General features: G+C 39.5%; 2 protein-coding genes across 6 annotated transcripts in view; one reads left to right on the top strand and one right to left on the bottom strand.

The window, feature by feature from the left end:
• The window catches only part of il1rapl2 (interleukin 1 receptor accessory protein-like 2), a 483,040-nt gene that overhangs the window by 298,119 nt on the left and 158,787 nt on the right, over positions 1–26,134 (bottom strand). The window lies entirely within an intron of this gene.
• On the top strand, positions 20,844–21,723 carry LOC147337544 (uncharacterized). The gene has a single exon (XM_086305845.1). It carries the CDS (start codon positions 20,902–20,904, stop codon positions 21,595–21,597), a length of 696 nt encoding a protein of 231 aa, XP_086161971.1. The 5' UTR covers positions 20,844–20,901; the 3' UTR covers positions 21,598–21,723.

The following is a 26,134-nucleotide window of genomic DNA, read 5'->3' as shown; positions in this document are numbered from 1 at the left end:
AGAGTCAGCGTATCACACGCTAGCAGTAACTGCTCTGACAAAATCTCAGAATGGATTGTCCTCACTGTTCTGCTGCTCTCCTACTCAATAGTAGCAGGGCCACACTTTGCAAGAGTAATGCGTGATGAAGTAGTAAATTGTAACAACATGCCAGTCTGACTGGCCTCTCTAACACCTCCACCCACTGGAAGTTAACTTCCTATCCATTCCTCACAGAGATGAGAGATGTAGAGTCTTTTATTGCCACTGGACAGACCAATAGATAGCTCCATAAAGACAGAGATTTTCAGCCCAGACCAATGTGTGTGTATTTGTTTGTGTGTATGTGTGCGTCTCAACTTGGCAGTTGGTGGGGTGAGGTGTGTGCGTGTTCACTTCACATGGTCGGACAGAGTTTATGAACCTATAAAGTCTTCGGGGATAAAAGTCACACAATACTGCGAGGTTAAATGGCAAACGGAAAGAAGGAGCGGAAGGAGAGGAAGGAGGGAGAGAAAAGCTACGAGGTTCATAAAGACAGGATGGAGTCTCACTCTCTCTCTCCCTCTCTCTCTCTCCCTCTCTCTCTCTCACTCTCTCCCTCTCTCTCTCTCCCTCTCTCTCTCTCTCCATACTTTTTTTTTGCTTTTGTTTCGACTTTGGTTAAAAGCCTGTTCCTCCATCTATTTCTTAAATGTTCTTATGTAATGAACAACTCCTGCTTATCTGTGAGGGATTTACTTTTCGGTTCAGGCAGTGTTTAGGCCAACTATATGCTGTAGTCACAATAATAATGTAAGCATTCAGCTTTTGGATTGATCATGGTGGCAACAGAGGCAATTGGTTTGAAGGCTCCTGTTCTAAATTCTTTGTTACCCCTACAGGCTTTAACATCACTCAGTAACCAACTATCTATCTTAGATTTTTTGTCTTAAGCCTGTCATGTCAAGGTTAGGGGTCCTCATGGTCCTCATGTTGTTAAATTGTGTTAAATGCAGGGAAATCCAAATTCACGTCATTCTCAAATAGGACAGTGTTGTCATCTAAACAGCCTGAGATTAGTAAACATTCAAGGGACTGAAATTGAAATGGTCACAACAAGCATATATATTTTTACACAACAAATGTCACTGTGGGTGGTACAGCATCATGTTTTAAGGGGGGGGGGGGGGGGGGGGGACCATAAAATCCATTCATCGTCTTCCACTTATCTTGAGAGGGCTGGAGCCTATCCCAGCTGCTGTGGGGCAAGAGGCGGGGCAGACCCTGGAAAGCTCACAGGGCTAATTAAAGAGAGGACCAGGACCTTCCTGTTATGAGTGTTGAATACCACTCCACTGTGCCCAGATCAAAAAACATGTATTTATTTCTGTGCTTATTCACCATGTCGATAATGATTTTTTATGTGCTGGCATATGAGAATTTTTTCTTTGTATGTTTGCAACAAACTACATTCCACAGGTATACATTTTTCTACATTAAAAAATGCTACAGCAGACCAGACTTGTGTAATACATTTAATGTAAATTTAAAAAAAGCCTCCTCATGTAGACTTCATGCTAAGCTGGACATTACTGCATAGACGCAGATATCAAAGGACTGCTTGTGCATATTTACATTTGGAAAGCAACCAAAAACCAGAGAATAAATAACAAATTTTTAGACATGTTTGAATAACATGTAACTAATTAAAAAAACATAAGCATGGTAGCATGAATGTTTGGTCAAATTACTTTCCAAATAGTGAAAGTGGATGTCTGCACGAATGAAACCTGAAAATAAAGAAATTGTCAGTCATTTAATTTGCCACTTGTATGAAATAGATTGTGTGGTTTTAGTTACTGATGACACGTTTCAACCATCACCTGGCTCCTGATTCAGTGTCTCAAACAAAAAAAAACTAGAAAGAACATCATTAAAAAAAAGAGCCAAATCAACAACCAAGACAGAGTCAGCGCTCAGCTTCTCATTTATATTCAGGACACAGGTGGAGGACAGAAGCCTGACACTGTGGGGGTGTAAAGCGCACACACACAGACACACACACACTATGACTCGCTTCCTCCTTGAACCGCATTTCTAAGTCTTGCTTTCATCAACACAACAGTAGCAGCTCTCATGGTTTTTCAGTACAGTATTCTGACTCTACTCTCTCTCTCTTTGAGCCACTCAGAGGTGGATTTGCTGACGTGTTTCGAATCATTGTTCTGCTGCATAAAACCCAAATGTGTTTGAGCTTCAAGACACGAATGACGGCCAGAGATTGTACTTCAAAATTCATGCCAGGCCGCCCAGGTCTTGAAGCACCAGCACACTGCCACCACCATGCCAGGCATCTTTCTTATTGTTGAATTATGAACTCTGACCTTAACTGAGTCATGTGAGTTCTTTAGATGTTGTTCTGGGTTCTTTTGTGACCACATGGATGAGTTGTTTTGGTTGAAGTACCCACTCATGGGAAGCTTCCCCCATTTTCCAAGTTTTCTCCATTTGTGGTTAATGGCTTTTTACTGTGGTTCACTGATCAAACCTTAGAAATGGCTTTTTAAACCTTTCCAGACTGGAACGTCTTTGACTGATAGATGTGTTTCTCATCTACTCTTAAGTTTCTTTAAATCATGGCATGATGTGTTTCTCCTTGAGATCTTTTAGCCTTTTTCACTTTGTCATTAAGGGGATTTTTGGGTCCTTCAGGTCTGCAGCAATCAGGTCTGGATGTGGTAAGTTAAACTGATGATGATGTTCTTTTTTTTAAATTCAAATATAAAAATAAATCTGATCTGTTTTAAAATGTGAATCTAACAGGAAAAGTATTTTTCACTGGTTCATTAATAAAATATAATCATAACTTCAGGCAGTGACGGTACAATAGTAGTGATTGTAAAACCTTGAGAACAAATAACATACCCAATATGTTTCATTCATTTTGGTAACTACTCCACACTTTGCCTCAAGGACTCTTTAACATTCGAAGTGTTCAGCTTGTTAAGTATGTTTCTGAACACGTGGTCCCAGACAAAAAATACAACACAGAACACTCGTCAATCAAATCATTTCCTGAGCTTTTGCTTGACGTAGTTCTGAAGACAAACAAGAGAATGTAACCATCGATCTTACGTGCTGCACAATAATGTTTAATATTTAGTATTTACTGTTATATTCCCATATATCATCGTGATGTTGTTTATTGTATTGCTCTTGTTTTCTTGTGCTTGTTTTCTTTTTTCTTTCTCAACAGGTGATCTGCTTATTTAGTTGGTTTTTGGGGTTTTTGGCCCTTTATCCCCGTCCCTCTTCTCCGCTGTTTTTTTCCCCCTCTTGCTTTCTCCCTTTTCTTTTCCTCATTCAAGTCTGTCCCGTATCTAGCAAGTGAAAATAAAAAAATAAACAATAAAAGGTGAATCAAATAGACTATTACGGCAAGGCTGGGATGGTCAATTTGGTAAAGTAAATCCGTTGGGCATCTTCTGATGGCAAAAGAGCCAAATGGGACAGGCAGAAAAAAAAAAAAAAGAGAATGTAACCAACAGTATGATGAAAATTTGCGTAAAACAGGGCAACTGTTTCACTGAGTCACTGTAACTCTCCTCTTAATTGTACAGCTTTCATCCTTTCACTTCCTGCTTCTCTGTCACTTTCTTTCCTTCATCTTTATCTTTCCCCCTCACCATCGCTTCCTCCCTCCGGACAGTGAAAGCTCTTCCATCTCCCTGAAGGTCTACTGTCAAACACCCGCTTACCTCGGCACTCCGGGTTGATGTGTGTGTGTGTGTGTGTGTGTGTGTGTGTGTGTGTGTGTGTGTGTGTGTGTGTGTGTGCGTACATATCCCTGGAGTGTCTACCATCCAGCCTGGCACAACACTGCATCTGTGGGATTTTTCAGTTTTACTCAACTCTGCCTTTTGGGAAACATGAGGATGAGAGGGTAGACACAGAGCTAACTGTATGTTATGTTTGTGTGTGCGTACACATACACATGCATGTGTACGTGACTGTGTAAGCAAGTGAAGTGAAGAATATATATAGCACAACTTTAAAAAGTTAGGTACAATCCCTTGTGCAGCGAGAAAGGTCATTAAAGAAAGGAAGCAAGTGTCAAGACTACCAGAATAGTTAATCTATAATGTATGAAGTCAGTGCTGTTGAATCTGAGTATCTTTGCAAAAGTGTAGACAAGATTCAAGTGCACTGTTTCCTTAAGGATTGATTATCCTCCACATCTGCGAGGTTCAGCTACGGCCTGAGCGTTGTAAATTGAGTCATAAGACGTTGAGTGTAATGTTCACATGGAAATGTGTGAGACAGCTATATGGGCTAGACCAGCGGTCCCCAACCTTTTTTGCGCCACAGACCAGTTTATGTCCGACAATATTTTCACGGACCAGCCTTTAAGGTGTCGCGGATAAATACAACAAAATAAAACCAGTACTGGTACCAAAGAATATAAGATTCATTAGTAACACACAGGAAAAGACCCAGGGAAACCGAGTTAACAATAAAAAACGATTAAAAAAATAACGATAAAAACCCTGAAAACCATAAATTTCACACCCGAGCCTCAACTCATGTGGCCCGGTGCCAAACGACTACGTTTGGTACCCGGCTGTACCATGTACGAATTTCAGAAAAATATTTGTTAGACAAACAGATAGCTGAGTAAATACTTGCAATGTGTAACAAATAACTATAACTTCTGTCGGTGCTGTGCTTTTGGAAACCGAATTTCCCAGAGGAACCCACCCGAGGGATTAATAAAGTTTTATCTTATCTTATCTTATAAAAAGGTAAATTACTAAGACATTACTAATGTAAGGAAACCTAGCGACGTCTTCAGTCTCAGCTGACTGCAGGTTTCCAACCTTATAAACAGTACATTTGCACAATAACTGAAACCAGCCCACTGAATGAACAATTTCCTCACTTCCTTGATCATTAATATGCAAATTGTCATGACTATTGATCAGCAACCACTGATCAAAGCTCATCAAAGACCTGCAGTCAGCTGAGACGTCACTGGGATGAGTGACGAAACGTTTCTCCCACTGAAATCGTTCAGATGAACAAAATCAACCTTTTTGGGATTTACATACCTGGATGATTGAGCGTGCACCGAGACTTCAATCATATCGCTTGTGGTCAATGGTAAAATTGAGCAAGATAGGCAAACAGGTGCAGTACATACAGTCATTCCCACAGCCTGGACTGTGGTGTGTTTATGTGTTAGTATTCTGAGCAGGCTTCCTTTTACAGTGTAGGTCACTGATTTACCACAAAGTCTTTGACTTTCATTACAATCACAAATAAACACATCAATTAACTAATTACATCTAGTGGCTATTAAGATGAATAATAGGAGGTACAATGTTAAGCCGTGCAGATTTTTATATTAACGTCAAAATAAGATTACCTCTTAAATTAATCTTAAGTTAAGCATATAAAGAGTGTCTGGGTGTGATGCTGCTGTGTCCCCTGTGGCTTTCCGCTCCAAGACAAACTGTATCTAACAGGCCAGACGCTCTCTAGTGAACGTGGCAGGATTAACTCATGAGGGCATGGTGAGCCAGAAATGAACTACAGGCCCCTACTGAACACAGTCTTTTGTATGCACCATTTCACCTTCAAGAAACTCAGTACGTTCGGTACACTGAGTAGATTCCACGTGGCAGCTGGAGTATTACAGGTCAGCTTTGTCACTTGGTAATTTGATTTAACTCAGATCTGGTTGCTTGCCCATTTTGTTAAGCTGAGATAAAGCATTGCCAGCATCTAGAACTCATCTCCCTTGTCATAGCTGATCTCATACTAACCCCATCAGATTTCTTGGCATTCAAAGTAGAAATGGATTCAAATGGAATACCAAATACTCACTGCATCAAAACCCCTATCAAAGTAAAATTGACCCACACATCTATGGATTTCCACATTGCTATCAAAACTTTATTTTCCACCCAGCTTGCTCAAGAAAATGCCCCATATAGGTGATAAATACAGCATCCTGCCTCACAGTCATATGCATTAATTCATCCATGGGAGACAGTAAGTGGCTAGCTAGTCTTTTACTGTTGTCTAATCAAAGCTCCACAGTCACACTCCTCTGCTGTTGGCTACTGAGCAGTTTCATTGAACAGGATAAAACTGCCGGTGTAACAAGGCCTTTAGGGCTGTGATGCTTTTAGAAACTAGGTTGAAGGAGTTACTCATAATTTGGCCTTTGGAGCACTGAATTATGAAATAGGGTAGCTCATTTAACCTATCTGAAGACAAAGTGGAACAAAAGAAGCCTAAGATCACCACACATGACATGTTGTTTTCAATTGTTCTAACACCGTCAGGGTACATAAGAATTTGGCATGCTCGTTAAGCGCAACATTTAAAAGAAGCATGATGGTATTTGATGCAAAGATGTTTGGAGGAAGAAAAAAAAAAGGGCTCACACTGACTCAGAGTTTTTGCCTAGGGGGCTCAACAGAAAACCAGGCCCAGTTTTGTGTTTCTGTTTCATGCTAGCATTGAAAACACAGCTTGCTTTCCTGCCACACAAATATAAAGAGGGAGCATGCTAGCCCGTTAACATGAAACAACCAGTCAACAAGAGGCATAAGCACAGATTAACAGCATCACATTAGCTATTCATATGTAAAAAACTTAGTAGTGCTAAAAATACTGTAGGTCACATGGTGGTTCAAACACAGCTATCTGGCCTAAGGTTATTCAGAGTAAACACGTGAGAGGACAATGTGATCTGCAATGGTGCCATCATGTATTTTAATAGGTGAGCTCAGAGCGATGTAGGAAATAATAAAAAAGGAGGCAAAAGACAAAATACAACAGATGCTTGATACCATCTTACAACAAAAAGAAGAAGATAGAAAATCGAATTTGAAGACAACAGGAGAAATGTACAAAGACAAAGAGAACAAAATACGCGGTGTTGCAAAAGTGCTGATTGCATAACATGACATGTCTGGGTAATGTAGTGCCAAAGCTCCCAGGAAATACAAGAAATACCCCTTTAATTATTGTTTTTCATATTAAGACAGAGATAGCAGTGGTGCACGGGGCCAATTCAAAGGTCACTCAGAGCCTGAGACCAACTTGACAACAACACGAGACAAATTATTTGCATTTTTTTTTTTTTGCAAAACCTGAATGTTACTGGAACAGTTCTAAAGACTCACTGAAATACTGCAGTGAGGTACAGTAGGTCACAGAACTGAGGACAGCTACGGCACACATGTGTCAGGCAGCTTGGTTTTTTAATTATATAAGAAAATGCTCATCTTTTCAACATAAGTATCTCCTGATTCAGGGATAATCTTTGACTACCTGAAAACAAGAGAAGAGCAATTCTACTTTATGTTATTCTTATTCTACAGAAATTATTTCTACCTTATAGCCAAAAATTCCAGCACATTGTTTTCTCTTTGTCTTGTCGTTGATACAATAATGTATTCAAATTGTAATGAAATAGTGTTTTGCTAAAAAAAAAAAAAAAACTAGCATTCTGCCAATGTTTTCAAGTTAGACTGTTAAGAATTTACAACAGCACACTTGCCAATAAAAACTTGGATGGACACTGTGTGAGATTAATTTCCTGTAGAGCGACATACTTCAAATCAAGACAGGTTAAATGCTGAAATGACACGTTGATTAAACAAAACTAAAAAAAAAAACTTGAGTCCGAATGATTCATGATCACAAATTACATCACTGCAGTTCTTAAAACCATTTAGAGACAATACTGAGATAAATACATATATTTAGCTTTTTTCCTGGTTCACACTCATACTTTTATTCACACACACAAATACGCATAAATGCAAACACCCACACCCACAAGGTCCACGCCTCAGTAAAGTTGCTGTCTCAGCAGACTTGTCTGACAGCCCCGCGAAGATGATGAGGTCAGAGGTTTGGGGGCGGAGTTTGATCCTGATTGGTAAAGACAGCCCTGACAGAATCTCTACCAGTCAACCAGCCTCCCACTAGACTTAGTGGGTTCATATCTGTGTGTGTGTGTGTGTGTGTGTGTGTGTGTGTGTGTGTGTGTGTGTGTGTGCAGCAGAAACAAAAGAAAGATAATGTTTCAGAGTGGATGTATGTGTCTTTCAGTAGCCTTCTGGTTGTTGATGCGTGTGTGTCTGTGTGTATCTTGCATGTCTTGGTCATATCACAGTAATGGAGGTTAAACTGATGAACAGTGGAAAGATGTCTGACATGGAGCTCTTCATTTCTGTGCAGAAGCACACTCTGTGTTTGGGGAAGATAAACCAAAACTGACACAGAAGAGAGCCAGATATATTTTGACAAGAGATTGTGTCAATCTTTTAGGGAGACGCTATCTTCCCGTAAGATTGACACTGTCTCTCTGTGACAAAAGCACACACTCGCAAGATATTGGCTCAGTCCAGAAACCTCTACTGTTGTTGAGTTTTTTTGCCTTTATTTTTTTAACAGAGTGGAACAAGTAGACATTTCTAAATCACAACATTCACGCAATAAGTAACCAACGATCAAGTCTCTACTGTATCCAGATTGCTTGTTTTTAAGTTTTTACATTCATAAAGAATATATTATACATTAACAAGCAATTAAGGAGAAATTGAACCAAACAAAGAACAAAAGGAAAGGGACGCATTTATAAAGGAATTCTGTTACACGCATTGCCTTTAAACTGTAATAAAGACTGAATTACACATCTAAGCCATGCTTACCAGCCTGCGGCTGTCTTTTCAAGGTTCTCTTTTGTCTGTTTTTATTATTTTTGCACTGTGTGTCAACTTGTACAACATGTTCCAATCAGCCTTCACGCATGTTACGAACCCATGACTTCTCTGCTCAACAGAAGTTCACCCTGAATGTTGCAATGGTTATTTTTGCCCAGTTATAATTTTATATAACTGAGGATGTAGGCCCTATAGACGCTGCTGAATAATTACTTCCTAAAAAATGAATAACAAAAATGTTTTACATGCGTTTTTTGCTTTCACAGTTAAATTGAAATGGAACTTACAAAGAGACAGTCATCAAAAACGAATGATTGGATCCATCCGTGCATTTCCTTCTGCTTACTCAAGGCTGTGATGTGGGCTCAGTGGCCTAAACAGCGAAGCCAATCCCCCAGCCATCTCCTCCAGCTCACCGAGATGTTAACATCCGAAAGATGTCATCTTTCTAGTATCTCCTGGGTCTACCCGGGGCCTCGCACACACACATCCTAGTCCTAGCCTCCTCAGTGGCTGGATTACCCTGGCTTGGACGGGGCAACTGCAGTGCAATTCTTTGCTGGAGCTACTTTCGTAAACCAGCATTATGATGGCAGAATCTGTACTAATGTCATCAACATTCACAGCAAGAGGAAGATTTCTGTGTCAAAATTGAGACAATCCATCCAGTATTTATCCAGAGTACAGTGTGTGTGTGTTCATATGAAGCTAACATAGGGGTGCTGTGGTCTCAGCAGATCAATGCTGTTATTTAAATAATGTGGAGCAGACAAGAAATCGTGCACGCTCCAATTTCCATTTCTCCTTCACTGTCCATCTTCATGCCCTTCTTCATTCCCCGTTCCCTCTATTCCATCTCCGTCTTTTAATCCCCGTACTCTTTTTACCTTTCTTCCCATTTACAATAGTTCTCTCCTCTTTTATTTGCCTTTTTCTCATATATTGCTTCCGCTTCTGCCACTTTTCCTCTATATGCTCGCTTAGCCAACAGCACATTTTTCTGCTTTCCTTCATCTTACCTTTTTTCCTCCTCTCTTCCCCAGTCTTCTTTTTTCTTCCTTTCCCAGTGACAGCTTGGTGGGTAATTGGTTCACGTATGAAACGGATTCATATGCATAATAACCTGATGATATGCTCCACACATGTATACGATATGTCAGATCACAGGGTAACCTCTTAGTGGGTTCCAGCCTGTGATCTGAGTGAGGAGCTGCCTTACAATGACTGCACATTAAACGAATGTGAAATGATTTGAGTCCTTGTTGTGAAACTGATGTAGGATAGAGTAGAATGTGTAGAAAGATCCTTTTTAAATGCAAACGCTACCGATGAGGGTAATATAAAAAATGTAATCAATTACTCATGAAGAATTACACATTGTAAAAATCAGGGATAACAATAGCTGCACCACTTGTGAAACTTTCCCAGCTAAATAATCTCAATTCAGAGGTGTTACATCCACACAAAGAAGATATTTTTGTTCAGCCTGATTACTTGATACAGTAACTGTTAGCAGTGCTGACCACACATAGCATTCTAGTACTTTGATACATCCATTGTTTATCCCACAGCATTCTCACCCTGCATCCCCCCATTATAGGTCCAGTACAGTATCTCACTGAGGCTGCAGCAGTTGCAACATCAGCTGCCACAAGATAAAAGCTTCTTTTTAGAGACCCCAAAGTCTGCATTAGTAGGGATGGAGTGCCAGAGGCATAAACTACCAGTTTTTCAGGTGGGAGCAGGTGGGTTGCATGCAGTTGGGACGTTTGTGTTTCACAGTTTGTCTCTTTTTTTCCCCAATTTTGAATTTCGCTTCAGCTGCTTTTTAGGTTGAGGTGCTGAAAACTAGAATACTCGGCTGGGTTTAGGAAAAGATTGTGGTTTGGGTTCAAACATCACAAGGATAACCCTGCTCAGTGACAAATGACACATTAGGAGTGATAGATTCATTTCACTGATACTGTACTCCAGTGCCTCTGGGCACAGACACCAAAAGACACCCGGCTTCAACAAAGTGTACTAATTGGTGCTTTTTTTTTTTTTTAATTTTATGTGTTATGCCAGAGTTATGGAAAGAGAGTAGCATCTTACAAATCACCTCCATTGAAAACCCTGGTGTCAAAACCATTCTCGTCTAACATGCACCCAATCAATCCGCTCTGATTCATTAACTTCCTGAATCAGAATCAAAATGCAGCCCCACCAACGTCTTCTTACTGTTCTCTCAAAACTTTGCAGTACAACAAGGCTTAAGAAAAATATGAACCAGCGTTTGGAAAATGACTTCAGTCAGACGTTTTCACAGCCTGACTGCAAACTTTATTACAGCCTCTCAGGAAGAAAAGCATATAGAGCTGCATAACATTACTGGGACGGCATTTTTTCCACTTCGAAGCATCTAAAGATCATAAGACATTTGATGAGCGTGAAAGACAAAATGACAAACTGTGGCAAAAATGACTGATACACCTTTTGTGCGTGTTTTACAATTGGAGGAAAAAAAAGTAATAACCCACTTCAGGAGACTGACGGACTAAACGATATTCACAGCACATATCATCAATCGAACACCCAGCGAACAATGAAAATAAAGTGAGAAATTGTTACTTTTACATGCTCTACTTTCTTCTACCTACAGTTTGTCTATTAAAAAAATCATCCTTATGCCAGTATGGAAGCTGTCATCAGCAAGTCAAACCTAAATTTCTTCCTTCAACTTTTCATTTCCTTTGGCCTTCAATAAAGGTTCAGCTAGCTATATAAGCAAGACAGTATAACTGAGAGCATTAGGTTTTAAAGCCATCACCTAGGTGTTCATTGTAAATGACTTCAACACATGCTATTATCCTGCAGGTAAGTGGATCTCCGGGTTTTTTTTCTTTTCCACGAAACCAGAAATCTAACAGCAAAAATAAACATTCCATCTTTTACTTTAGATTAAATAAAACATTACAGTGGATGTTAGGTGCATCAAAAGTTTAAACTAACAATTTGCTAAAAGTCCCTGGCGTCACAGAAACATCTGAAGTTGTTTTTTGGAGTTGGTACAACAGTGTGCTTTCTGTGGAAAAGTTGCATGTAGTTGCTAACTGTCCCTTTTTAAAGATCTGCATCTGCATATGAAGGCAGAAGCAGCAGGCAGAAATGACAAGTCAGAAGATGGACTCATGTCCTGTCTAAACACCACCCATTAGTTTCTGGATTTTACATTTTGAAGTCTACACATTAACATATTGAACTCCATCCACCACACTGGTTTCTCGGTGGCAGAAGTTACTATATTTGGTTAATAGAGAAAGCAAAGGTTGGTTAGCAAGCTGCATTGAAAGGCTGAACAGGTGCAATGCACAGACATATAAACAGTATATCTGCTTGTTCATTCTGAGTAATGAACTACAATTGTAATGACTTGGTTGTGTTGTGTTATGAATGAGAAAACTATCTAAACATGCAATTGTTTTTTTGTTTTTGGTACCAGGCTGTAAACATGCTGTTAATTATTTGAAGTCGTTTGGACATTTGGACCCTATGGGGACTGCCTTGAGTTGCCTTTAATGGCATCAACTTGATGGCCAATCATTGGCTTCATTTTTTTAGCCCCAAATGTTGCTTGGTGGAAACTTGAGTTTTACACTCAGGTTTTTGGAGAAGACTGTGACTTGTGTTAAATACAGCCCCCTACACATTAGATTAAACAGACTCTGGAGTACCCGATGCTTTTAATTGCAAGTCAAAGTGACTGAAAGTGTGCGTGGCAAGTACACTGCTTTCAAGCTACCAGACTCCAAAAGCCAGGTGTCTAATTACTGATGAAGAAAAAAAAATATGAGTCAGCTGATAGCAGTGTTGCAAAATAATGACAAAAAGCCAGAAATCTCTTAATTAAGTGCCAATTATACAGTGAATGTTAAAAAACAGAGTGAACACAATTAGTGATTTGAAAAAGTCAGCGGTTCTGCTGCTATTCTTTTACATACGCAACAAGTAGGTTCATATATTACAGTGCTGTGAGTAAAACAGGGGCATGGTTATAATGTCATTAGGCATTCTGTCACGACGTTCGTCTGTACATGTGAGTTTATCCACGTACCAGTGCTAAATCCAAACCTACTCTCCCCTGGAGGAGCAGAGAGAGGAAAAGCTGAATGCTGAAGTGCACAGCCAGTCTGCTGTGATGTGACCGAAGCTGATAGGGGTCCATTAGCGAGGACGTCATGAGGTCTGGACAAGAGTCGCCCACAGACAGACAGCAGTCAATGCTACTCAGCGTCACACATGACAAAATAAACAACACAAACTGGACTTTGACACAACTCATCAGTTCACAGCGAAAACAAAAGAAGTGAAAGAGTGGAGAGCCACACTGTAACGCTTAGAGGTGCATTTCAGAGCTCGATATTCATGCTGCCAGGGTTCTGGGCTTGATTGCCACAGTCACCAACCCTCCTGTGTCACTTCTGATAAGCCTCTAGCAAACAACAGATAATCTGGGAAGACGTGTCAAATGGGGAATTTATTATATTCATGTAAACACATCATGAAATACAGCTAAGAGCTTTATTCGTAGATGACAGCCAAAAAGAAAAAGATCTCTTTCAGTCAGACGGAGGAGATGGGTAGGTAGGAAGGTCAATGCATTCTTCAAAAAGAACAAAGAAAGAAAAAATAAACATGAGACACAATAAAAATAGGTAAAGTAAAACCAGAGTAAGTGTTTAGTGATCGTTGTGTGTGTGTGTGTCTAAACTTGATCTAGATGTGTGCAGGTAAACATTAATCTCTCTGAAAGGGCATGGCATGGTGTGGGTCTGTGACAGTGTGAGTGCAAAGAAACTGTATGTGACCTCCGTGTCCTTATATTAGTAGGAAGGGCTCATCCAAAAAAAAACTCAATCTGGGACACACCTATGGAAACTTTCCCTTCTTTTTAGTTTGGTCTCCAAGGGTTATGAAAAAGTTGGGTTTTCAACCAATAAGACACAATGATGAATAAATATATGAACTTATAAAGTTCCTTAAACCTTTGAATGATATTGTACATTTTCTCTTTCCTATCTATTTCCAGTTGTCCAGTCACATAAGTGTTGTTTCTGCTGTCATATCAAAGAAGTGTGGTACCTGAACGTGTGCTTCATTCTGTATCTGCTGACACTGCTTGGAGCAAATCAGATGAGAGCATAAATCACAGATCATACAGCAGCATGTGACTGCTCCTTATGATCAGCAACACTAAGGAACTTTTCACTGTATGTGTTGGTGTGTTGTCTGGTATTATGAGAAAGCATTAAGATTTCTGCAAAAGAGCCAAGCTGGCCTGCTGATGACAGTGTGACAGTGTTTTTTCTACCTCACCCACCTTCAGCCCACTTGCTCCCTGGTAGGTTATCAAACCACGGTACAACAGCTTTTAGATTTCTGCCTGAGGCTTAAAAGAGATGGGACGCAAGCCACGGGAGCTACTCTTGACCAAAATGGCTCCATTGTTGTGTCCATTTGTCAGAAACAGCACCACTGAAGATGAAAGCAAAAACTCACTCTGCAAATATAAAAAACCCAAGATATACACATAATTCAATCCAGTCTTATTCATATAGTGCCAAATTACAACAACAGCCACCTCACAGTCGTTATACTGCACTGTAAAACCCTACAATAATACAGACAACATCTGTATCAACTGCAGATGAGTGGACAGTTGGAATAAAAATACATGTTTGACATTCGTAAAACAAGTAGTCAGGGTTGTATGAAAAAAGAGGCATCTCTGTGATGCTTTGCCCTCACAATAACTTCTGTTTGTCTTTTGGTCCTGTCACACAACGCTTGAAAAATTACATGGTTCAATAGAGCGTTTGTGACCCTAATTAAATTCAAGTTTGGACGTACGTGTTGTTTGGTCTTTCAAAGTCTTTCAAAGTTTGCGGAAAACGGCAACAACTACAAAGTCATTAGAAAGAGGAATGTTGGCAGTGGTGCCTTATCTCTGAAAATACCTCAGTGATGATGATGAGGAGTTATGAAGCTACATAAATAAAGAACGGCTAAAAGGTGATTCACTGTTACAGTGCAGGTCACTATTGGGAGTGTGTAGACATTTTGATACATAAAATATTGTAATGTTTTTTTTTTTATAAATGCAGGACAACAAAGACAACTGATTCAGCTCAGCTGCACATAGGAAAGGATTTTTATATTTTTATATTTCTTTTAAATAATAATACAGATCATCTGCTTCCTGCTCTAATTTTAAGCCCCATACCTTCAGGTCAGGCTAGGTCACACACCCTCAGTGACATCAAAACATACTGTGTCACTTTGCTTAGAGTTTCCTCCCAGAGAAACCTTCTGTGTTTTGACAATTTCATCCAGCAAAATAGGAACTAGAAAGAAGACAGAGGCTTGATTTATTATTACAAGGTACTTTAGTCATTACAATATGGTACTCCATCTTTTTGGAACTTGAAAAATCAACCACATTTTGGCAGCTGTTGTATAAACAAAGTATAATTTGGTAGAATGCTTCACTTGTTATATTACAGCAATCAAGAAAACATTTTAGTGTTATTAAGACTCAAACCAGGATAAAAGTCTTTTGAAAATGGGTTGTATTGGTAGTGCGTTGAGCTTCCAGTCTTTCTTAAATAAATTCTCCTTAGCTTGACAGATTTTCTATAGGGAATCTCAGGACGCTGACAGTCCATACAAACTGACACATCAGGTCAGATAAAATTCACATTATCATGTGTTTAGTACCATTTTAGTGCAACTGCACCTTAGTCATTTCAGCAGGGTTCCTTCAACATCTGGGACATCTGCTGTGCTCGTGTGGGAGAAACCTTAATGTGCATTGTTCTTAAACATGGACAGGTCACCAGTTCATCAAAAAGTTTACACGGACAACATTAGATGTTCATATTCATGTCCATAACCAACTTAAAGTCAAATCACTCAAACAAACCTTTTGACTGTGTGAATGAACTGGAGAACCTGGAGGAAACCACGGCAGGTAATGGGGGAAGATGCAAACTCCCCCCAAAAAAGGACCAAACAAACCAGAAGGTTTGACTGAATAACATTCTTACTGTAAAGTGACAGTGCTAACCACTGAGCAGAGCCAGCTTATCATCAATATAAAAATAAACAAAACACTGCCCCAGTCATGTCTCAAACTATTGTCTTCAGGTCAAGTATCGTGAAGAGGGCTTAGTAGGTCAAACAGGTCATCTAGGTCGCTCTCACACTGCAGGCTTACTTGTTGTTCCTAGAGTATTTAAAAGTAGAATGGGAGGCAGAGCCTTCAGTTTTCAGGCCCCTCTTCTGTGGAACCAGCTTCCAGTTTGGACTCAGGAGACAGACACTATCTCTACTTTCAAGATTAGGCTTCAAACTTTCCTTTTTGCTAAAGCATATAGTTAGGGCTGGACCAGGTGACCCTGAATCCTCCCTTAGTTATGCTGCAATAGATGTAGGCTGCCGGGGGATTCCCATGATGCATTGAGTTTTTCCTTTCCAGTCACCTTTCTCGCTCACTATGTATTAACAGACCTCTCTGTATTGAATCATATCTGTTATTAACCTCTGTCTCTCTTCCACAGCATGTCTTTTATCCTGTCTTCCTTCTCTCACCCCAACTGGTCGCAGCAGATGGCCCCGCCCCTCCCTGAGCCTGGTTCTGCTGGAGGTTTCTTCCTGTTAAAAGGGAGTTTTTCCTTCCCACTGTCACCAAAGTGCTTGCTCATAGGGGGTCATATGATTGTTGGGTTTTTCTCTGTACCTATGAAGCACCTTGAGGCAACTTTTGTTGTGATTTGGCACTATATAAATAAAATTGAATTGAATTGAATCTACTAATCAGACGGCTGGAGGTTCAATCCCTGGCTCCTCCAGAGTCTAAGTCCAAGTATATGTAGGTAAGATATTGACCCTCGAGTTGCTCCTGATGCACTCATTGGACGGTGAATGGTAAATAGAAAGCACCGAGACATAGCCAAACTTGCTCATGTGAGCGGCTCTATGTCAGCGGTTCTAAACTTTAGTGTCTTATAGATAAATTACTTGGTCTTCATGCAAGGCCTTCATGTGAGGATGTTTGCTGTTATTATACTACGCTTTATCAGAGAGAAGATACTCTAACCCAGGGGTGTCAAACTCAAATACACAGTGGGCCAAAATTCAAAACTGGAACAAAGTCGCGGGCTAACGCTAATATTTATTGAAAAAAAAAATCTTCCTCTAGATATAAGAATGAATCTTTTCTTATGGACTAAAACAAGTTTTGCTGAAAAACTGAATATGGAACAAGCAAAGCTTAATACTAAACAATATATATATTAGCTGTATAATACCAGTAGGCCAGCGCTAATAGTAATTTGGTATGGCTTCGCGGGCCAAATGTAATTAGGCTGCGGGCCAAATTTGGCCCACGGGCCAGAGTTTGACACCTATGCTCTAACCCAAGCCTATTCAAATGGCGGCCCGCGGGCCAAATGCGGCCCAGAAGCAACCTGCGAGTGGCCCTGCCTGTGGTCCTGGCAGAAACACAGAGAAAACGCAAAAAATCAATTCATTAATTAATTTTAAAAAAATTAAAAATTCCTACAGCGTAGTGTAGACTGTGAATGCAACACTCCTAGTAGTCTAGCAATATTTAACCCACAATGCACCGTGATGTACAGATATTAAACAATCATCGTAATATATGATGCGACAACAGCATGTCTTTCTCACTCCAAAAGCGCAAAATTGACAATGAAAACTGTCGGTTTAACCCTGCCTGGACTGACAAATACTTATTCATTTTACCGAGTTTAATAATCTTACAACCGGAGTTGTACTACCATGGTGAGGGTCCTGTACAGCCCAAGAGAGAGCTGCAGCATCTTTCCTTCGTGTTTGCTTCTTGGCGAAGAAGAAAAGGCCTTTCACAGATTCTGAAACAATGAAATACTGCATGCTGACCGTGGTGGATGCGGTGAAAAGTGATGAAAAAATTAAAGTAAGTGTGACATCTGCTATTAAAAACGTACCCCTGTAGGACAGTTCAAATATTCGTAGAGTTGAAGTTCTGGCGTCAGACGAGTTTGAAATGCTGTTAGATGACCTGAAGAAAACTGATGTAATGTCTATAGCAGGAGATCACAGACAGAACTGATAATGCACAGTTATGCGTATATGTCCGTTTTTTGGATGGGAAATTGTTCGGTTTACTACCGTTAGAGGGACACACAGCTGGCGAAATAATGTTTGAGAAGATTTAAGCTCTTTTTGAGGAAAATGGTCTGGATATGAAGCGTGTCTGTGACGGATGGGGCTCCATCCATGGCAGGAAAAGTGAGTGGTCAGCAAAATATTTTAATTTGAAAGGGAATTATCAAAATGTTTTTTGTTATTACACTCAACAAAAATATAAACGCAACACCTTTGTTACTGCTCCCATTCCCCATGGGATGGACGTAGAGACCTAAAATTCATTCCAGATACACAATATAACCATCCCTCCCAAACAGTGGTCACAAATCAGTCCAAATGTGTGGTAGTGGGCACATCTGCCATATTGAGATAATCCATCCCACCTCACAGGTGTGCCACATCAGGAGGCTGATCTGACATCATGAGTAGTGCACAGGTGTACCTCAGACTGCCCACAACAAAAGGCCACCCTGGAATGTGCAGTTTTTTGCGCTATTGGGGGTCTAGGGACCCAGAACCGGTCAGTATCTGGTGTGACCACCATTTGCCTCATGCAGTGCAACACATCGTCGCATGGAGTCTATCAGATTGTCAATTGTGGCCTGTGGAATGTTGGTCCACTCCACTTCAATGGCTGTGCGAGGTGGTTGGATATTCGTGGGAACTGGTACACGCTGTCGTATACGCCGGTCAAGCACATCCCGAACATGCTCAATGGGTGACATGTCCGGTGAGTATGCTGGCCATGCAAGAACTGGGACATTCTCAGCTGCCATCTGCCCTGAACAATGTGAACCATGATTCATCCGTGAAGCGCACACCTCTCCAACGTGCCAGACGCCATCGAATGTGAGCATTTGCCCACACAAGTCTGTTACGGCGACGAGCTGGAGTCAGGTCAAGACCCCGATGAGGACGACGGGCATGCAGTTGAGCGTCCCTGAGACGGTTTCTGACAGTTTTTGCAGAAATTGTTTGGTTGTGCAAACCAATTGTTCCAGCAGCTGTCTGGGTGGCTGGTCTCAGACGATCTTGGAGGTGAACCTGCTGGATGTGGAGGTCCTGGGCTGGTGTGGTTACACGAGGTCTGCGGTTGTGAGGCCGGTTGGATGTGCTGCCATATTCTCTGAAACGCCTGTGGAGACGGCTTATGGTTGAGAAATGAACATTCAATGCACGGGCGACAGATCTGGTTGACATTCCTGCTGTCAGCATGCCAATTGCACGCTCCCTCATTGCTTGTGGCATCTGTGGCATTTTGCTGTGAGACAAAACTGCACATTCCAGGGTGGCCTTTTGTTGTGGGCAGTCTGAGGTACACCTGTGCACTACTCATGATGTCAGATCAGCATCCTGATGTGGCACACCTGTGAGGTGGGATGGATTATCTCAATATGGCAGATGTGCCCACTACCACACATTTGGACTGATTTGTGACCACTGTTTGGGAGGGATGGTTATATTGTGTATCTGGAATGAATTTTAGGTCTCTACGTCCATCCCATGGGGAATGGGAGCAGTAACAAAAGTGTTGCGTTTATATTTTTGTTGAGTGTATTATTATTATTTCAAATGTGCAAAAAATAGTTTAGTTATAGCTCCCTTTTTTTAAATGGACCTTTTGGTGTGCATTTGTGAGAGGTCACCAGATTTACAGGGGAAAATGAATAAAAAAATTACTTGTTTTTCAATACAGTTGTGTGGGTTTGAAATTGATCATGATCTGCTGCTTACTGGCTTAAAAAAAAATATCTGGCCCAGATAAATTCCTCGGTTTGAAAATCTGGCCCAACTAACTTCGTAGTTGAATAGCCATGCTCTAACCCAGCATCCAACCAACTCATCTTGAAACAAATACCAAGTTAAAAATGAAAGTTCACCTTAGACAGCTTATTATCTGATTGACCTCATTGGACGTAGTCACAGTTTTGCAGTTCCCTACTGGAACAAAGCCTTTTAGGCTTCTAAGCATTGACAAATTAGAATTGATCTGTTAATGCCAATAACAAAACAAAAAAAACAGAACAAAAAAACCACACAACTCAAACTGGTGCTTTTATATTGAACCAGGATGTGTACTTCCAAATATTGTTGCAAATCTACCATTGCCTAAAAAACAGCATATGCTGCAGATTATCCTGCAGCATGTATTGACTATATGTATACAAGCTTTCAGTTTCTAGGAATAAGGCAGTGAAGTGTTGTCATAATTTTTGCTATCTGGGTATGTCACATGCATATCCTCCATCAACATCACTGCTTATCGGACAGACATATGGATTGGTTCTGACAGCTGACATTAACATAACCACTGACCCTAAGAGCTTTCTAGCTCTCGTGCATTTCTATTATCTAATCTGTTGGGATTTTTTAAAATCTTTTCCTTGTTTTGTGGAGCCTTGTCCATCGATAGCACTGACTTTTAACTTCTGTTTTATAACCAAGTGATGTGGAAAACGGGATCGTGCAGAGATTCTGGTGATGCTCAGTCATGTGTTCTAAGATTCAGAGTTTAAACTCATCTTTCGACTCTCTGAAAGTAATGAGATGTTTTTTGCAGCACAAAACAATGCTGAACATCACATGAGATCCTACCAGTGTTGAGCAGCTGTTTAGAAAAGATGTGTTGAAAGATGCCCATTTTCATAAAACTGTACAAGTATAGGAAGGAAATTTAGTCAGAAAGACGTCTTCAAAAAAGTTCAATATATGGATACATGCAAAGGACAATGTTTATCCAATGAACTGTGTGACAATTGTTGCTCTGTTGTATGCCTAAGGTTAGAAATTCTGACATTTCTTCTGTAGATGCTAATAGTCCATGTATAGGTCAGTGAACTCACTCGGTTAAAGACTGTAAATGGTGTGACTTCATAAAATATTGTAACATAAGACCGTAATGTTAACTTAGACATTTAACCTAGACATTTGGAGTGAGAGGAAGGACGCTAGCATCAACTAGCTAGCCGGTCGTCACGGCAAAGCTACAAGAGCGTCTCTCAGCATGGGCCCGAAAAAAGTTCTGTCAGCCGAGGAAGGAGACGATATTAAGAAGTCGCTGGAGTTTATGACAGAGGAGATTTCTACTGTCAAACTGCAGCAGAAAGCCATCCTGGACCTGGTCGAGGAAGTTAAGGCTCTCCGCATCCAGAACGCCGAGAAGGATCGGCGGCTGGCGTACCTGGAGAACAGAGTGGCGGATTTGGAGCAGTACACCCGGATGAACGATGTTATCATCACGGGGCTTCGCATCAAACCCCGGTCATACGCCCGGGCGGTCGCCACTGACAATGTAGGAGGGCCAGGAGAGGAAGATGTCAACTCCATGGAGCATCAAGTGGTTACCTTTCTACGGTCCAAAGGTGTGGAAGTGGATTATAACAACATTGAGGCTTGCCACCCTCTACCCCGAAAAAATGACAGTGACAAACCAGCCATCATTGTGAGATTTGCAAACAGAAAACAGAAAACAGCACTGTTAAAACAAGGAAAGAAACTGAAAGGATCCGATGTCTTCATGAACGAACATCTGATAAAAAGAAATGCGGACATTGCCAGGAAAGCACGTTACTTGAAGAAACAGGGAAAAATTCAAAATACATGGACCACCAACTGTAAAGTATTCATTAAACTCAATGGAACACCGGAACAAGCCAAAGTGTTGGTCATCAGAAATATGGAAGAGCTGGACAAATACTGAGGTCAACTTACTCTGGAGGTATGAATACACATGTGACGTGACACACAACACAACACATGGCACAGTCCAAAAGAACTTCATCTGCATCCGGCAACAATATCAACATAACTCATTGGAATTCTCTTTATGATAATCTGGAACTGAGAACATTTCGATACACAGACCATAATGTTCTAGACTTAGAAAAGGATATAGACCCGGAAAATAATTTCTTCTACAACATCAGCTGTAACTGCTGCTACTTCACTGATGAACAGTTTAAGCACACCATCAACACGGAAAATAAATTATCAATAATCCATTTTAATAGCAGAAGTCTGTATGCCAACTTCAACAATATAAAGGAATATCTAAATGAGTTGACAAATCCATTTGGAATTATTGCCATTTCTGAAACATGGATCAATGCGGAGAAAGGAATGGACTTTGGACTGGAGGGATATGAAGTGAATTTTGTAAATAGAAGGAACAAGAGTGGAGGGGGAGTAGCTGTGTATGTGGATAAAAACCTAAACTACAAGGTGGTAGAAAGTATGACAACTGTAATTGATAATTTACTAGAATGTATAACAATTGAAATTTATAAGGAAAAAGAAAAAAATGTAATAATTAGCTGTATATATAGAACACCTGGCTCTAGTATTCAAGTATTTAATGACTTCATAGAGGAAATATTCTCTAAAACAAATCAAAAAGTTATGTTTATCTGTGGTGATTTTAATATTGACCTGTTGAATCCAAAAAAGCATAAAATGACCGACGAATTCCTAAACACTATGTACAGTTTGAGTTTACATCCTAAAATAACCAGGCCTAGCAGAATTACACCACATTGTGCCACCTTACTTGACAATATTTTCACTAACAATATGGAAAACAACATTGTGAGCGGAATATTAATTAATGACATCAGTGATCACCTACCAGTTTTTGCAGTTTATGACACTAATTATAAGAAAAATCAGCATGAAGAACAACTGAGATACAGACGTGTAAGGACAGAAGAAACTATGACTGCATTTAAGAACGATCTATTAAATCAGGACTGGGACAATGTGTACAAAGAAGCTGATATTGATATTGCATATGGCATATTTTTAAGAATATTCATGGAGTTGTACGATAAAAACTGTCCAACAATAAAATACAACAGAAAGCACAAATATTCAGATAGACCATGGCTCACTAAGGGTTTACAAAATGCATGTAAAAAGAAAAATACACTCTATAGGGAATACCTAAAACAAAGAACAAAAGATGCTGAAAATAAATATAAAAAATACAAAAATAAGTTGACCAATATTATACGTGTATGTAGAAAGGAGTATTATAGTAAAATATTGAACAACAATAAACATAATATGAAAGGAATATGGGATGTTTTAAACGGTATCATTAAAAATAACAAAGTTATCCACAATACTTTATCGATAATGGCAATATTATGGAAAACACTGCTGATAAGGTCAACAGCTTTAATCATTATTTTGTAAATATTGGACCAAAACTGGCAGAACAAATTCCTGAGTCACTGCCATCAGTAGAATGTAGTGAAAACCTGATTGATAGGAACCCTAACTCAATGTTCCTCACATCAGTGGAGGAAAAAGAAATAATTGACATTGAACACATGTGTAAATATAAAACATCTACTGATTGTAATGATATTGACATGAAAATCGTCAAGAAGGTCATTGAAGGAATTGTAGGACCTCTAACATATATTTGCAACTTATCATTTCAGTCGGGAAAAGTGCCAAACAAAATGAAAATAGCTAAAGTTGTGCCGCCGTATAAAACCGGGGATAGACGCCACTTCACAAATTACAGGCCTGTTTCTTTACTACCACAATTCTCCAAAATCCTAGAAAACCTGTTTAATAAACGATTAGACAAATTCTTAGATAAATATAAATTACTCTCTGACAGTCAATATGGATTCAGATCAAAAAGATCAACATCTCTGGCATTAATCGAATCAATTGAGGAGATTACGAATGCTATAGATCAGAAACAGTATGCAGCTGGAGTATTTCTGGATCTCAAGAAAGCATTCGACACAATCAATCATGACATATTAATTAATAAACTGGAACGGTATGGGATTAGGGGGGTTGTACTGCAATGGGTGAAAAATTATTTAAGTGACCGGAAACAATTTGTGAAGCTGGGTGTCCATTCCTCATCATGCTTGGACATTGCTTGTGGTGTTTCACAAGGCTCTGTACTGGGTCCAAAATTATTTATTATTTATATAAATGATATTTGTAAGGCATCTGATATATTAAAATTAGTATTACTTGCAGATGACACAAATATTTTTTGTTCTGGGGGGAATCTAAAGGAGCTGCTGGATACAGTTACTTCAGAAATGTGCAAAATTAAAAAATGGTTTAACAGGAACAAACTATCGCTAAATCTAAGTAAAACTAAAATTATCTTATTTGGGAATTCCCTTAGAAATGCACAAGTGCAGATTCATGTAGATGGTGTGGAAATTGAAAGAGTACTTGAACATAAGTTTCTTGGTGTGATTATAGATGATAAATTAAACTGGAAGTCTCATATAAAACATATACATAACAAAATTTCAAGAAGTGTCTCAATCTTGAGTAAAGTAAAACACATTCTGGACCACAAATCACTCCACATTCTCTATTGTTCCCTGATTGCACCGTATTTGAATTACTGTGCAGAGGTTTGGGGCAATACTTACAAATGTTCGCTATCATCAATCTTTATATTACAAAAAAGGGCCATAAGGATAATCCATAAAACTGGTTACAGAGATCATACAAATCCACTATTCTTAAAATCAAAAATTCTAAAATTCACAGATCTGGTTCATTTTCTCACAGCACAAATTATATATAAAGCAATAAATAACCTGCTTCCTGACAATATTCTAAAAATGTTTTCTAAAAGGGAACGGGGATACAATTTGAGGGGGGAATTAAATTTAAAACATCCTCGTATCCGTACAACATTAAAAAGTTTTTGCATCTCTGTGTGTGGAGTGAAGCTGTAGAACAGACTAAGTAAAGATATGAAGCAATGTCCAAGCATGGCGCAGTTTAAAAAGCGGTTTAAGGATATGGTTTTTACAGGGTACAGGGAAAAGGTAGAGATTTGATAGGGTGTTCTTGTCTAATATTTTCATGTGTGTGCGCATGCACGGGTTTGTTGGTATGGGTATATATATATATATATATATATATATATATATATAATTGTAGGTTGTGTATCCTTGAGGTGTTAATGGGGTTATTGAAAATGTGTATATGTGCGTATGTGTGTATATACGTATGTATGGATAGATAGAAACATATATGTGTATATATTAAAAAAAAAATTACACATAACATATAATGTAATTGCAAGGAGGTATTTCTGTAGTCTATTGATACTAGATAGTGGAAAAGGGGTGGGATTAAATAAGCTTATGCTTCTTCCTGCTCCTTTTTGAACATGGACGTTATTTGGAGTTGTGGTTGCTCGTTTTCCTTTTGTTTGCTTTGTTCATTTGTCTCTTTTAATTCTATTTTTTTTATACTTTTTCAACATGTTCAAAATAAAGATTCAATCAATCAATCAAAGCATTTATTATTCCCATTTTTTTATTACTTCCATTTCCAGTCTAAACTCAATCGACCCTGAGCAAACGCCCAGACGTTGCATGACAAGATCCTGTTTTCTTGTCGAAAACTAAGGCTTCTGCTTCAAAATCACAACTGTGTGTATTGCAGTGCAGCAGTTGTTGCATGCCAAAGGCGTTGCATGTTGTGGCTAACAAAGCATGCATGAGTGAATGAGCTATTGTGCTGTGGCTTTTAGAGCCAGCCTCTAGAGTGGCCTGAATAATTTGAGTTTTTGCTTTGGAGTTTATAAAGAATCTGCCTCTGCCTGTAGCTGGATTTGTGTCCAGTTCTGTTCGGGATCCATATTAATATATCCATTATTCTCCAAAATGACAAAATAATATTGATTTGTGAGGCTATTATAGTTTTTTTTCTCATCTATATTTAAGGATAACACAACACAGCCTCTTCATTTGGAAATGAGAGGAGCATTGCTCAGCACTGAAGTAAAATAACAGCATAGTAAACAAAAAGACATTTTCTCCATCATGACGATTGCTTTTCTCTTGAGTTGCTCCACTTTCCTTCATTGCAGTGTGCTCAGCTTTGGCGGGGGGCTGGTAGACAGCAGCAGATGGTACAAGTCAGAGTGTATTACTCTTTCAGAGGGTTCTGAAGTAGCCCGCTTCCCTGTGTCAGCTATGGAGACGTCTCAGCTATGTTTACTTTGACTTGACCGTCGAACCAGAATCGCATTGAAATTCTGCACTGAGATGTTTAAGGCTTTTAGATAAGAATATTGTGTTATTGTTATATTGTGTTATTGTGTGCTATCTGGTATTATTCATTTGCCAGTTGTTGGTTAATAGCATCATGAAACTTGTACAGATAACAGTGCCTAGATCAGTTTCATGTAACACACGATACATGCCTTGGCTTGTGAAGACTAACTGCTGTCC

The sequence above is a fragment of the Aulonocara sp. 'chitande type north' Nkhata Bay genome, linkage group LG2 (genome assembly GCF_057382095.1).
Source record: "Aulonocara sp. 'chitande type north' Nkhata Bay isolate Kocher_YH1m ecotype deep benthic linkage group LG2, A_spYH_male_GT1.1, whole genome shotgun sequence".
NCBI classification, from domain to species: domain Eukaryota; kingdom Metazoa; phylum Chordata; class Actinopteri; order Cichliformes; family Cichlidae; genus Aulonocara; species Aulonocara sp. 'chitande type north' Nkhata Bay.
The sequence above is the reverse complement of the archived record's forward strand: the minus strand, read 5'-3'. Positions and strand labels throughout refer to the sequence as shown.

What these genes read in the sequence shown, in the direction of transcription:
- LOC147337544 (XM_086305845.1), top strand. Translation starts at nt 20,902, where the DNA reads ATGGGCCCGAAAAAAGTTCTGTCAGCCGAGGAAGGAGACGATATTAAG.